The sequence below is a fragment of the Diprion similis genome, chromosome 2 (assembly GCF_021155765.1).
Source record: "Diprion similis isolate iyDipSimi1 chromosome 2, iyDipSimi1.1, whole genome shotgun sequence".
NCBI classification, from domain to species: domain Eukaryota; kingdom Metazoa; phylum Arthropoda; class Insecta; order Hymenoptera; family Diprionidae; genus Diprion; species Diprion similis.
In genome coordinates this window covers 20,350,981-20,367,213 of record NC_060106.1, presented here as the reverse complement: position 1 = coordinate 20,367,213, position 16,233 = coordinate 20,350,981, and the positions used below count along the sequence as shown (strand labels likewise).

The 16,233-nt window shown below is 37.4% G+C and overlaps 1 protein-coding gene across 2 annotated transcripts in view; it reads left to right on the top strand.

The window, feature by feature from the left end:
- LOC124412790 (protein grainyhead) overlaps nt 1–11,276 on the top strand; it is a 62,405-nt gene extending 51,129 nt beyond the window's left edge. Inside the window, exons 7-14 of one of the 2 annotated variants that reach the window (XM_046892907.1) lie at nt 576–744; nt 5,373–5,484; nt 5,986–6,080; nt 6,337–6,513; nt 6,659–6,844; nt 7,147–7,593; nt 9,634–9,698; nt 10,869–11,276. In XM_046892907.1, the coding sequence (XP_046748863.1) occupies nt 576–744; nt 5,373–5,484; nt 5,986–6,080; nt 6,337–6,513; nt 6,659–6,844; nt 7,147–7,593; nt 9,634–9,698; nt 10,869–11,169 (1,552 nt within the window). In that variant the 3' untranslated portion in view covers nt 11,170–11,276. The remainder of the gene's footprint in view (nt 1–575; nt 745–5,372; nt 5,485–5,985; nt 6,081–6,336; nt 6,514–6,658; nt 6,845–7,146; nt 7,594–9,633; nt 9,699–10,868) is intronic. The other variant, XM_046892909.1, reaches the window with a different exon arrangement.
- The last annotated feature ends 4,957 nt before the right edge of the window (nt 11,277–16,233 follow it).

The window sequence follows — 16,233 nt, the reverse complement described above, 5'->3', positions numbered from 1 at the left end:
GTTGACGTGGAATTTTTCGAATTGAATAAAATAACGATGTAGCTCTGCTCCCTCGATCCGATCGCGCGGCTGATCGTCGCGACGAATGTATCAAATAAATATATATGTATATATATATATATTTTTTTATTTATTTATTTTTTTTTTGTCGAAGTAGGTATTCGATCGTCAGCAAATTAAGCTTCCGCGTCCGAATAATTAACTGATTTGAATGTCTCGAATGATTGTTATTACCGTAATATATACACATAAATATATTTCCCTGGTACGATAAAGTGAATAAATTTTCTTTAAGTCAAGATCGTTTACGTCCCGTGGGATATGAAAATGGAACAATTTTTTCACTCTGTTTCCAAACGGTTTCCTTATTTTTTATTTTTTTTTGTCAAATTCTTGATTCCACTCCGTTATTCACCGCCACGTATCGCGTGAGGTCTGGCACCTCTGTAGCCTTTATATTATGCCCGACTACCTGCCAGGGGATGATCGTAAAATCTCCCCCAAGAATAATCTGCCAGCAGTGGTCTCCAGACGCGAGTTTTGATCGATTGTTCTTTTTTTGTCTTCCTCTGCAGCTACTCGTCATACGGTTTCAAATACCACCTGGAAGCACCGATCAGCACCTCGCAGCGTCGAGAGGACGACCGCATCACGTACATCAACAAGGGTCAGTTTTACGGCATCGCTTTGGACTACATACCGGACCCAGACAAGCCGCTCCTTAAGTCCGGTCAGACGGTTAAGGTAGGTGAACTCCTCGTCTTTGCTGGGAAAACGATTAATTGACGTGCATTGAAGGAATTACTCTGTTATCAGAATTATGGCGGACGTGAATTTGTGCGTTTATTGCAGAAGCTCGATCGGGAAGGGAGAAAAAGTTGTCGAGTAATTAACTTGTTTTTTCTTCAGCTTTTGATAAGGGTTAAATGATTTTTCGATTCAACTAAAACCAGCTTTATTATTTTTCTTTGTAAATTTGAAACTCCCATAAATTTCCTGCATCGGTGGATGTTAAACTTCCGTGAAATGGAACGTCGTGATGAAGCTGTGTTAATGAATACCGCATAAAATTCTCTATAATCGTCTTGAAAATCTCATGGAATTATTAATTAAACCGTCTAGCCGTGTGTAACGTGTGTGTTATACACCCATCGTGTAATAAAGTTTCGTAGAGATTCAATCGAATTCGAGCCACGTTTCCCGCTGCATCTTGCCTCGAAGACTACGTAATGATAATACATATTTTATACACGTATACATACAGGTATCTATACATACTACGTATAGTTTGCCGATAAATTATCAAAACTATCGTCGGCCGAGAATAAACCTTCGAAACGTTCCACGGAACCGTTGCAAATGGATTCCAATCTATAGATATAATAAAAACTGTTAGACGCGTTGACGGTTATAAGTCGAATCCTGCGGCTTCTCCGGCTTCTCCTAATCACCTTAATTTCAACACGCATATCTAAGCCCGGCTCTCTTCTGTCGGATATAAGTCAGAACATCGCGACGACGGCTAAAATTAACGTTGCAGGTACTTGATTAAATACCCGTTCCATTTGACTCTTAAATTGAAACAGTGAATCCCTGAAATTCCGCTGTCTAGTCTGGGTATAATATACTTATAAGAAATAGTAATTTGCCTATAATTCTCGACACTGTAAAGTCAGTAACCGGGGTCATCGGCTCATTATACTCGCCTTGCGATTCGCGATAGTTTTCAGTTCTGTCATGGCTTCAAATAATTCAACTCGCGTGTCAATCCTGCTCAATGAATGGAGTGACGTTTCACCGACGGCAGAGACACACTGTCTAATTTATCACCGACTGTTACCGTCTGAGCTACCCAAGTAGCACACAGTTTATTTATTGCCGAGTTGTTAGTGTCGGTATAAAAAATTGAAACCCACTGATTTTGTTGAATAGAATATCATGCAAGTTTTCAAGCTAATTGTTACACTATACCGTGTTAATGTCTGATAAAAATATTAATTTAGCAATATTAAATATAGGTACAATCTGAAAAATACAAATCCGCCTGCGTTTACGCAACCTGTGATACGTTTCATCGACATACACCTGCTATCGGCAGTCTAAAGTATATTTTACCGATCACCGTTAGTCTCATTCTTATATACGATATCCTAAATTGCATTATTTATTAAACTACATTACCCACACAACAATTAGTTCAAAATTTTGATAAGCTTTTCCGAAATAGATGGATTAAAAAGCGTGTAATTTCTATCTTCAATTCGCTGTTTGTCTATATTTCATCCTCGTTGCCAAATCGACTGGTCAGACTGATTGACGTCTGTTTGCGAATTAGCGCTCTCCAATTATACACGTACCTTGTTCTTATAAAAATTTTATTACAAGCGGTTGAATATAGCAGTTAAAAAAAGCCGCGACAGCCTCTTGACAAGTGTGTTACCCGGGGTAGTTATCCACTGATTCATATTTCGAGAGCTCGAGGGAACACGCCTGTTATTCTCGATCCGTGGTACTAAATCTGCATCATGCATCGATGCATGCAGCCTGCAGAGATCTGCAATCGGAACTTGCACGCACATACGTGTCGCTGCATATATATACATATATGACTGTGTAATATATATAAATTTGACGCGGCTCCATAGGACGTTGATCGTAAAGCTCTGCTGCGGGAGCATTTCTCCTCGTGTTCTATACACTGTGTAACACTACGTGCTGCACAGTGTGCACTTTCATCGTGGACATAAGTATGAGGCGATATCGAGTATGCCGCAGGACAACATGGCGCCTTATATTCAAGTGGTGCTGCAGAATCGGGTGCGACGCGTGTCCGTTCGCCCATTCACCCGAATCACGAAAAATCGCAACCAATCTCTACGCGTCCAGTCTTGCAGGTCGCCGCATGTGTGGTTCGATCGCCCTCCACACATGTGCATTCTCCGCTCAATTCTGCCTGTGACTCGCGGCATTACTTTATGTATTCGCAATGGGCAGTCTCTCTACCCGGCATCTTATGGGTTTCCTATACGTATATCGCATACGTGTGGAATCGGGCGTGACCAACGACTTTGTTGTCACCGTCGTCGCTCCAGCTCGACTCCTTGCACTCCGAGCTATTTCATTTCATATCTTGATCGCCTTACCCCAGCTTATTATTGTACGAGTACAAATTCCAGCTTTCGACCCTCTTCGATATCGCACGCGCCGAATACCAGCTTCACCATTTTTTTGTCTTCTTTTTTCTGTTTTTTGTTTTTCCTTTTCGAGATGAGGAATACTTCTGTTATCAAAGTCAAAGAATTCGAACACTTGTCAGACTGATCGTGGATTTGAATTTTCTCGTCTGTCTAGCTGATTATGTATACTGCACCTTGGAAAATAGAAGAACGATTCCGAAAATAAAAACTTTACACTTTTTCCATGATACCTGATTTTTGTCAACGTTTTATTACTTATCAATCTTGTCGAAATCAAACCCTGTAAACGGACTGCTTGAATATCCTACTACTGCACAGTGAGTGGAAATCTGTGCAGTAAGGTTTTGCTTGCATTCGACTTCGCGATCTCATTCCGTAAATTTGAGACAATGCGAGGCTACTGAAACTCCGCCTTGTATATACGTTATATACATGTATATATATAATACATACATATGTGTATATATATATAACAACTACCGCGGTGTTGCGCTGCAGCCTCGACGAACAAAAACTGTGTGGCGTAAAAGGGCACGATGCACGTATAAGCATGCAGAGACGCATGAGATGAAACTTGAACGCGCTACCTCAACCAGTACCTGCGTATAATGCGGTATTATACGTATACGTATGCGATGCGTACGACGTACTCTTCGGCTTTGTAACGTCTCACGCACATGCTTCTGCCCCCCCTCCACCCTTGATGATCAAACTAAACTCTCATACATGGGGTGGCTCAGTCGAACTGAAAGCTTGGAGTATTTCAATCATATCCTCGAAACTCGATAAAAATGTTGAGAATTTGTGTTGTTGTTGTTTTTTTATAGTTCATGGATACTCAGGATTATAATTGATCCTATTATGGTAATTTAAATAAAAGACGTCAAGTTACCAGGCTGATTCTACGGTATAAATCTTTACTCATCATTCAACTGTTTTATTCCTCACGAAACCAACGTATCCTTGTAATAAATCAATCCTTCGTAACTACACAAAATACAGCAATTGAAACAATTGTGAGACAGTACGCACTTAGCGTGATAAATGTGCTTACAGATTTAGTAGGCAGAAGTTCTTAAACTTCAATTATATGTAAACTTATTTAGAGTAAATACTTATCTCGCGGTGAAGTTATGTGTACATTGTACGTACGTACGAGTTGTATTCACAAGTATATGTACTTGTAGAACACGGACGTACATTGAAAGTATTTTTTCTACGTACTTGAAATCCATTCGTCAAGTATAACACGCCCTCTAAATTACACAGGCGTACTGCGAGGTATATCGATGCACTCTTCTGACGTAGTTTTGTGCTTTCGCCGACACAGTCTGTCTCCTCTCTAGTCAAGTAGTCATGTATGTACGTATGTATACCGATTGTGCAGAGCAAGGGTTCAGCCCGGTGGACGTGCTGATCTCTTTGCGTTTGACTCCGCAGAATTACATGTTGCGATATACCTACCGCACTGGCGGACATGCTAGTCCGTATGCATGTACCTACCTTGGTGGGCGCATGTACACCACTTGCATACAATGTAATATGACGAAGAGATGTGTGTAATATAACGTGATATATCAGCCGCGGTGCAACGTACGTCACACAATATGCAAGTATACGCCTTGTGTACTGCAGTGAAACTTGAGGTGTTTCATTGCCTCGCGTTTTTGCTGCAGCTGCATAACCATGCGTATATACCACATTTTTTCTTTTTTTCAAAGTATGTGGTACGAATATATCATCATTATCGTACGTTCTAAGAATACTAGGTATATGTACTTAAGTCACGGTATTGGCGTACAGACAAATTATAGGTTAAACGATCACACGGCATTTGGATTCATACTTTTAAACAGACGTAGAAGGGGTAATCATCGCAGCTGAAGTACTCTTGCCATGGTTTTGTTTACCCTGAAACAGTCCATGATGGGTATTGAATGTGTGAAATGATCTTACGGCATAAATTGAATTCGAAGCGCGTCAATGACGGCCATGTTGGGTTTTCTGAGGGTTTCAATTCACCTATTTATAGCTTCCGATTTTCAAGAATCCATTCTCACCAATTCAGTCGTATAACTGTAGTGTGTAGTGTGTACCTATGTGCCTACTTGTATTTTCACCGAAAATGGGTATGGTTTACTTGAACCGACCTAAAACTCTTAATGAAACTTACAGAGCGTCGTCATGCTGATGTTCCGAGAGGAGAAAAGCCCCGAGGACGAGATAAAGGCGTGGCAGTTTTGGCACGGCAGACAGCACTCGGTCAAGCAGCGCATACTCGACGCTGGTAAGTCTGTTTACTCATTGTAGGCTCTGTTTACCCATGCCTATACCATCCGCACGAACTCAAATCCAGCGATCGCGAGATGAGCACGTGCCGCATTCTACGCTTCATTCCTTAAGATGATGAACCTAACCTGGTTTTCGTTTTTTCGTTCATTGTAATGATCTTTGAGTTTGCTATATGCTCCCCATATGATTTGAAAGTGGTCGTAATGTTAGTGTTACCACTAAGAAACTGTCCCCCAATATTCATCACTTTATCACATAACTCTGTGGATGGTGACTGAATAAAGATAGTCTGCCATTGAATCGTAGATAAATTGTTGTCCTTTTTGCGCAAGCTTTCGGGACCTGATAAGAACGACTTACAAGGTTGGTGGTACAATTTTTAGACCCCAATACCCTCTTCAGACTATCATTCTTCACATTTCAGACTGTCTATTTTTAGTTAACTGCTCTAGTCAACTTTTTCAATAAACGAATATAGCATCCAATGTTTTTTCAGATACGAAAAACAGCGTTGGCTTAGTTGGATGCATCGAGGAGGTCGCACACAACGCGATTGCCGTTTACTGGAACCCGGTTGAATCTTCTGCTAAGGTAAGCGGAAGGCCTCTTTCTTTTTGCCACTATCGTTTCTGTGGATGTAATTGTTTATGAAGATTTTAAATCGATGATTTCTCTGAAACGAAGTTCATTTACGACGACCTAATCTGATCAATTGTGAAAAATTGTAAATAGGATTTTTGGTTGCCACAGTACTTTGTTTATTATGAAATCATTTCGCATTCCCATTACGAATAATGTATCAGTTCATGTATGTCGCAGTACTGACAAGAGTCTAAATACTTCGCAGATAAACGTGGCGGTCCAATGTCTGAGTACAGACTTTTCGAGTCAAAAGGGGGTGAAGGGTTTGCCTCTCCACATCCAAGTTGACACCTACGAGGAGCCTCCACCCCACCCGCACACCCACACGCCTACGCCACCCTCGCATCGGGGCTACTGTCAGATAAAAGTGTTCTGCGATAAGGTGAGTGATAATGCTGATGATACGTCGTGTGATTTTCTGCGAGACAAAAGTAGATCAGATTCAGTGATTATTCAGAGCGACTGCAGAAATGAGAGTGAGAGAGAGAGAATGAAGGAATAAACATATCATTCTTCGTCTTGCACAGGGTGCGGAGAGGAAAACAAGGGACGAGGAACGGAGAGCGGCTAAACGAAAGATGACGGCCACCGGAAGGAAGAAGCTAGACGAGCTCTACCATTCTGTTACGGAACGTAGCGAGTTCTACTCCATGGCGGATCTCCATAAACCCCCAGTCCTCTTCTCACCACCCGCCGAACACACCATCGACAAGGTAAGCGCCAAGAGAGAATTAGTGAGCCGTGGCGTACGAGCGAATCTTGCAAGCTTTATTACTCGACCTTCGAACCTCCCTCAGAGGTGAAATGCCAAGTAAACAACTCTTGCCATCATTGCGTTGGAGGTGGTATAAGATTCAGCGAGAATCAAATAGTGAAAGAAATTTTACAGCCGAAATAAAACTGCAAGTGAGTAAACGGCGGCCATGTTGAATTCTGATTTCATCTTCGTATTACCGAAACATAGCTTACTTCACTTCGTACACGCAAAACCCCATGTTCCGTTTTGCAATTGCAGTTCTCGCCGATGGAATTGTCCGGATTTTACGGCGGTGGTGGCGGCGGCACAACAGGCGGAGACACGGACACGTCTTCACTGAGCAACGGGGAAGGCGGCGGAGTGAAAGCGGGGCCAAGCAGTCCATACCCGACGTGCGGCAGGCCGAGTCTCCCCGCGCTCAAGTTCCACAATCACTTCCCACCGGACAACCTAACCTCCATCCACGACAAGAAGGACTCCCTGCTGATGCAGGTCCAGGAACTCCAGGGCTCGGCGCTCCAGGGCATGCAGCAAACCGGCCTTGGGACCGGCGTGGGGGTCGGCAACCGCCTTCACCTTCAGCAGCAGCATCTTCGCGGCACCGAATCCGAGGAACGCGTTATGCTCTACGTCCGGCAGGAGTCCGAGGACGTTTACACACCACTCCACGTCGCGCCGCCCTCCGTTCAAGGACTCCTCAATGCTGTAAGAGCTCTCCCACCCTTGAGTCCTAGCCTCGCGATCACCTCGCAATGCAGTCAATTCTACTAACCGTGTGCAATCGTTTTCTACTTGTGCTGCTGCTGTGTTGTTGCTGCCCTTTTCGGGTTTCTTTTTCATCGTATCTCACGCTGATTAAGCTTTTTCTCTATCGTACCTTCAGTCATCGGTGACCTCACGTGATCACGTTTACCGTGTATCCATCGAGGTTGTGGAAGAACCAGTTTTTGCTACTTTAAAGTATTTAACGGTCGAATTAGCGATCTCGAACACTGTGGTAAGAATCGAAGATCACCCACCAAATTGTGTATATTCGTTAATTTACTTTGCAAGACGCAGGTAAGCCTGCAAAATATGGATTCTATTCGTTCTATTGGATTCATTCAAAATTTCAAAATTGTTTTATTAAATTTGAACTCAGTAACTCTACTTACATTGCCCCGAAAATCTTACATTTAAGCAGAAAGCAGACCAAAGGTAACATGGCATTTATTCGATTGTTTTTATTTGCTAGTTTGGGGACGTGATCCATTGTAGTCAAACACCCAGCTCCAAGGGATTAATTTGATTACGTTCGGTCTGGATGTTACACGATAATAAAACAAAATTGGAAACCGAAAGTCGATCTAAGCTTGTTTTAAAAACCGAAACAATCAAGTACAGCGCTATGAAATAAACGCTGTGCTTGATGCTTGGCCAAGTACAAAACATATTTAAAGTCCTGTGTTGTCGAACCTAATGAAACGGCGGAGAATAGTACGGAGAAAAAACGTTAACATTTTTAAAATAGTTGTAATGTAAAGATGGGATTTTTAATCAATTATCTGTCATCTGTTCAGCATTGGTTTATTTACTTCATAATGTGTAAATAAATACAGATAAATATATCTATAGTACATTTTTACGACAATATGAGCTAACTTTGGAGAGTAAAATGATTATATTGTAAATTTTAACATCTCTCTATGCCTATACATCTATAATAGTTGAATAAAGACCTATTAAATATTCGTTATCCGCATTATTATTACTATTATTATTGTCTGTACCGTTTCATTGGGTTCAACGGAGGCCTCTTTTCATTTTCGAAACCAACACCTCGCTAAAAATGTCACATAATAGGCTCTTTTTCTACGTCTTATCTTCGACGTGGTAAAGAATATTGGAAAGAAATGAGTTAAGAAATTTTTTCCGAGCAAAACTGATGTATCCCCATAACCCTTATAAATAACGCTGAATCTCTTTCGCCATTACTGAACCACACTGTAAATTAGACGTAACATGCGCATATGACGGCTTACAAGCATAATATGTTAAATGTATATAATACCATCTTAATGTTTATATTTAATATGTATCATACGCTGATTAATAATTAAAAATAACTCTGCATGCCTTGCCAAAGCCTCGGGTACTTATGCCTGTTCGTACAACACATGAGCACTTAACAAAGCATATATAATCAAACCGCCATTAATTACACGAGAAGCGGAATAATTAATCCCTTTTTCGTCGGAACATAGCAAGACTTCAGGGTAAAAAAATTACGTACAGAGCAGATAAATTGTACACAGCATTAATTGCTTGTTCCCGACTAGGCTCATTACTTGTTTTCGTTGCAAAGTAACTTTTGACAATTTTTTTTTTCTCCTAATTTCATGCGTATGCTTCGAATTGCAGTTAGAGAAAAAAGTGGAAGGATATATTATACACATTTTGGAAATAGAAAAAAACTCAACTCTTTCAATCTGTCTACATTGAAATTTGGCACACGTTCTTTCTTTACCTCATTCTCTCATTCTTTCTTTCTCTATAATTTTTTCTCATTTTCGCACAATTTTGCATCACCATGTCAGCCAGCTTCTTTGGCACGTGCGTATATATTATATAAAAATAAAAACGTCGTGGTATCTAGACATCCAAATGTATCACGACTGTTAGTTTAAAGAGAGAAAAGGAAAAACGTTAAAAGAAAAATGAAACTACTGTCAAAATTCTAATATTCTACTTTTTTCTATTTTACAGATTGAGTCAAAGTACAAAATTGCATCCTCGAGTATTAATAACCTCTATCGCAAAAACACAAAGGGGTAAGTTTAGTAGAGTGTTATCTTTACTTGCATGTTTCGACTACAACATTGCATCACTGCACGCAAGCACGCAAGCACGAACGCACTTTTTTCTCTTTCAAATCACACTAATTATCTGTTTTACAATTTACATCCTATGTCCCAACCCCCCTCCCCTCCCTCCATCCGTCTAATTTCCCACCGCTCAAGTATTTATTGATCGATCGTTTGATCTTTGGTTTTGGCAATGGTTATGGTTTCATACATATATATATATATATATATATATATATATATATATGTAAATTTAATAGCGTTGTGTGGTTACACGGTCATAATCATTGGGTGCAAGTCTACCGTTTTCACTGCATGAATTTTACACGTTATACATACAACATATGTAACAATAATAAAAACGGACAATACGCTTCCTCTCTGTCAATCTCTGCCAATTATCCCGCAAGTAACACTTTGTACTTAAGCCAATCTGTAGGTAGGTAATGCAAATTCGCGATCTTTGAAATTGACGTGTCTCACTGAGGAAAGATAATAATTCGAACGTAACAAGGTAGAATGAGCCACCGAAATCCGAAATGCCACATTTGGTAATCAGACATATGAGTGTCTATGATTATAACACCGTTATTCTTTTCGATTAAAGGGACATTATTGTACGTCTATGGAGTCTATTACACGTGTGATCAAGAGAATGACAGATAACTCATACTCACTAATTTTCTCATATTCTTACAGATGTTATGGAAAATGGGGAGAAAAAAAAAATAAACACACAGAAAACAGAAAAGTATTGAGTCTGGAAGTGATTTCTATTCAGTGAATCACACAGACTTAAATATGGCTATTTTGTGGAAATATGGGAATTTGTAATTACACAGTCCGAGTATGCGTGTTGAATTTCATAACACTTAATCAATTTACCTGAAAGTTCAATCATACCACTTATCATTCAGATCCAAGACATTGGCATGGATCTAAATTCAGACCATCGAGATCATCGCAATATTCGCCTTATCCACTTCTCTATAACCGACTTAAAATTTATACTCATAATAGCGTTTGTCGATATTATTATTATTATTATTATTATTTTACCTAGTAAGTTGCAGGTGCAAACGAAAAGTGCAGGTTGGACGAAGCAACGTTTCTTATTCGATTTTCCTAATGTTTCAGAATTACGGCGAAAATTGACGACGACATGGTGCGATATTACGTCGACGAGGACCTTTTCCTACTCGAGGTGAGTCACACGCCGGTATCGAGTAACTCCGACCCGAATTCCGAGCACGATCCCTCGTCGCCTGGCGACATCAGGAACGGAGCTGGCGCCGGATATGACGTCACTCTAATCGAGCTTTCGACCCCCGCGGTCCAAACCTCGGTTCCGGTCTCAGTTCCGGGGTCGTTATCGCCCCACCCCCACTCCCAGCATCAGCACCAACATGGACACCCTCACGAGAGCAATAACACGTGAGCAATGAACGGCGATCGCCGAGTCAAACGTTCGAATTTTGGGGTCGGGTGAGGAGAAGAAGAAGGGAAACGATCGGACAGAGGTACAGAAACGTGTAATCAATCGCGTTATACGCGTATTTAGGCTCGCGAGGAAAGTGTCTGGTCTTTGGATCATCGATTCTCCTCAAATTTTTAGGAGCGTTACTTTGGCCCAAAATACGAAGATCCTGATGCATGGTTTGGGCCAATGACTCAATTTACAACGTAGATCAGATCGAGAGAATCAATGATCTAGAGACAGGATTACACAATCCGTGCTAGTTTGATCACGTGATCGTGGCGGTGGAATCAATGTGACCGTTAAGTACTTGTATGCACTTGAAGTGAGAAACAGCGTATCCCACCCCTCTTCTTTTTTTTTTTTTATTACTGTACTGTACACGTAAAGTAACTGCACCGTTTTTCGCTCTCTCATAATAATCGGATAATTTTTCCCGAGAACTCATTATGTACCTATATAATAATCGCGTCGAAATCACCCGATTCTTCATCGTTGTAAATACTTTCATGCTATGTGTTATATCTATTATACGTTATTTGGTTACGTATATTCTATATCTTATAATTTTCTCCATTTAAGTCACAATTCGTACCCAATTTCAATCGGCAAATTGTAGGATGTACACTGGCCATTTTGACAGCCATATTAAAAACCTTGCTAATCATTATTTGGGCAATTTTTGTTAAAATCCGATCAGAAACAATTAACTGCTGCAAATATTAAATGTTATTGATAAAATGACGAGAGATGTAATTTGATTAGATTTGATTTAGGCTTAGCACACCCACATATGTCTTTTCGAAACTTGTTTTCTACTCATCGTTGGACGTTTATACATTTATACATTTATAGTCAGCCATGTTCTTCGGTATAAATAAATCAAACCCAGTCGAGTTAATCGCGAAACATAATTGGCAACCACAAAGCGAACGGCATCTCATATATCCGCGAAGATTTCACTATTTTCTGAATGTTTGCTCATTACAAACGAGGTCGAGTAAGATTCCACAAAAAGTTCGACTGCTTTGACCCACTGTTAAATGTGATTTAGCTGTATATCGGTACTGCAAGATTGTTTGGAAATTCGTAAAAAGTCCGCTACTTCAGCGTAAAAATTATTCAATATGGCGGACGGCAAAGCCATTATAATGAATAAGCACTTCTAAACCGTACCTACGTGATTCACTCGTTTCATCTTTTTGAAAATTATTTTAATAAGTTAAAAGTAATAATAATAGAGGAAATAAAAATACTGGAATATCGTGCGTGCGTAACGCGGCATGTGAGTCAGTTTTAGATTAGAGATTCAAGTAGCACGTGTATATATTAACAATAAAGTATAATTTTTACTCATAACGCAAAGGTAGACTAATAATATACGCGCATCGTCGTCAATCTTATATATGCTGATTACGCAATCAAAGATGAATAAAACGGTATAATATTTGTCAACCTGTAAAAGAAACGCTGTGTAATCGACGTAGGTACGTATCTACATTGTTTCCGTTATTGTTTTTCGGTTAGACCGTTGAACCGATTGTTAACGCTAATTTAGAAGAAAAAGAAAACAATTAAGACAGAACACAATCAACAATTGAGTGTAACGTTCACGTACACGAAAAATTAACATTTTATTCTCGCGCAAACGTAATAGAGACATAAACAAACAGAGTAAAAATGAGAAAAGATGCAGATTTTTTGTTTTGTATTCTATCTAACAATTTACATCTTTTGACACAGGTTTATAACTTAATTGTAGGTTTTTGTACAGCAAATGATTAGGGTCATACGAATGTATATAATATAATGACGGCCGTTTCCTTTCTCACCTTTTTTTTTTTTTTTTTCTCTTTAAACGATTATACGCATACATACTATGTTATGATTGTTGTATTTTTTTTTCTTTCATTTTTTTACATCGTGGTCCATTATATATTATTATCGAATATGGATATGCCACTTTTAAATACATATGTCGGGTTAAAATAAAATAAAATGATCGTGCGAAGGACCAGCGATAGTTTATAAGAGAATTTTAGTTATGTAGATCGTATAATAATATAATAGTGATGATATTATATAAACGAAAAGTACAGTGTTAGGGTAAACGGCATATGATGCTCGATGTTGAAAATTCTTATATCGATATTAATTAATATAGTGGGAAGGCCATATAGGTATGCAGCGATCATGAGAATATATAGTATATACATATTATTTTTTATTTTTATTTTTTTTTCTCTATATGAATAGTGGTTAATGGTTATCGATTGATTAATTATATCTATTCCCGGTTATATATTACAGACCACGGCACGGCTTTAAGCCCCGATTCTCTTTGTTATTACGAAACCTGCGTAACTTTAAACATAATAATTATCCGTTATTAGTATGAATATATGCATACTATATTATATATTTGAATATTTACGTGCAGAATACCTAGGTTGTATTAGATTTCAAATCAGATACGATTAATAGGATACATTCTAATAATACGTTACGTTACTATATAGTATATATAACGTATATATTGTTCATAATATATTTGTCATTCAAGAACGATTATCTTATGATTATTACTATTACTATTATCATTATCTTTATTATTATGCCATTTATATACACTTCTTATTACAAACGTTAATCACGCACGTTATACAAAATACGTATCGTATTATACCCCCATACATCAAAGCAACGATCAAAATACGCTTGTAAAATCAATATGTTATATTATTATTATTATTATTACTTTACTGTATACATTATTATTTTTGTTACATTTATTACAAGAACATATATGTTATCATCATTTATATAATTACTATAATAATAATAATTATTATTATTATTATATCGTATATATATTTCCGTACGTGTATGATTACTTGAATTAGATGATCATTATTGTTATTATTACCGTTATCAATAATATTCATACGCATGATATAAATTAATTTTATTCCAACAATATGACACTGCTAGAAATTCGTAGTATGTATATTATTATTATTATAGTTTTAAAAATTTTATCAATCATCATTATTAGTAGAGTAATTACACAAATATTTCGAGGATTTCAACCGCTCCGTTAATTATATGTTTTACACAGATGTATAAAATACTTGATTGTAGGTTAACGGATATAACAGATCTACGGTTATTGCGAAAATTTAACAGACGTCCGACCATGACATATTAATTATTGTAAAGAATACGCTGCTCATAATTAAACATACATATACATATAGCTATATACGAACGGGGAACAGTGTGAACAAGAGACAAGAAAAGTAAAAGAAGTAGAATATGAAAATGAATATGATGTTAGAAAAGAAAGCTAAGGTTGACAACGTTGTATAAAGAAGAATCAAAGTATGCTGTATACGGGGATTCTTATTATTCTTATAATTGTTCTTATTATTTTAATAATATTCCTTTTTTTTTTTATGTACCTCAGAACATTAGCATCCAGCCAGCCGTTTTGACTTGCCCTATATATTATATATGCTTGTATGTATACCGTCACGTATAAAATACGTGAACGTATAACTTATCGAACTGAATCGCGATATTGCATTTTGTATTAAAATTAAAATGGTGAATCTCAATTTGGACGAGAAAATTGTGTGAATTTTTATACGGTTCTACTTGTTTGTTGATTCTGTTTTTGTTTTTCTTATGTTTTTTTTTTTTTTTTTCTTTTTTGTTTCAATCTTAATGCAGTTAATAATTTCTACGAAGACCTGTACGTGATTATTATATAACGTTCACAGGTACATCAATACATTAAATAGGTGCGACAGACTTAGTCGAATTGGAAAAATGAATTCCTCGTGATTGCATTGCAGCATGCAAACCGAATAATTGATGTACGTACATACACCCGTATATATTGCGAGATAAATATATACACATATATTCATATACATATATATATTTTAATAATAATAATATAAAGTTGACATGTGTATATGTAATATATATTTATATATATATATATATATATATACATATACACACTTGTAATACATAATATGTTTGATTGTCGCGCGACATCTTGCCATCGTGAGATTGTGCCAGAGGTGATATTACACGTTATAATTATTATAATTAATATTAATATCATCTTCCATTTCTTTTTTTTTTTTTTTATCTTATATAAAAGCAAACAGAAAAAAAACATTTTTAAAAACAATACATATTATATGTTAGTACGTTTTACAAAATACCATTATTATTATTATTATTATTATTATTATTATTAATATTATTATTATCATTGTTATTTGACACATTATTGTTATGTTAAAATAAGCCTATCTGACCCTATAAACATATATACTATATATATACCTATGTATGTATATATTATATATTTTCAATTAAAGTTTGATCCATCATTTACATTTACCATATACATATAATATACATATACAAACATAGAAGATATATTACGTCGATGCGAATATATCGTTTCAATAATACACACAATGCCTAATGGGAAATATATAAAAAACGAAAGATACATATTTACATAAGATATAAGACGTGTAAGACTTTCGTGAAATTTGCGACCCAACCGGGAATTTCCTAACCACCGTTGTTTGTTATGCAAAAAAAAAAACGAAAAAAAAAACCGCAGAAAGCATACATGAGTACAGTAATTATTTATGAAATTTTCACAAGGAATTCCCGCGGTACATCACACCTATACATGTCAGCCATATACAAGCCGGTCTTATCATTGCCTACTATAATAATATGTATACCTACCTATCTGCTTGCGCCACGGATTAATGTCGAATTTAATTAACGACTTTTATTATTCACTGCATTACGCTGTATAATGACGATCCTGAGATGACTAACGTACACGGTTTGATCTGTTCGATATTCATCCGCCATTTTAAAGGACGTGAAAATCAAGATGTAGATGTATCTACCCGCAGATATATCTTGAGATTGTTTTTCTTTAAGCGTTATTTAAAGACATAAAATTGTACCGCGAAATATCTC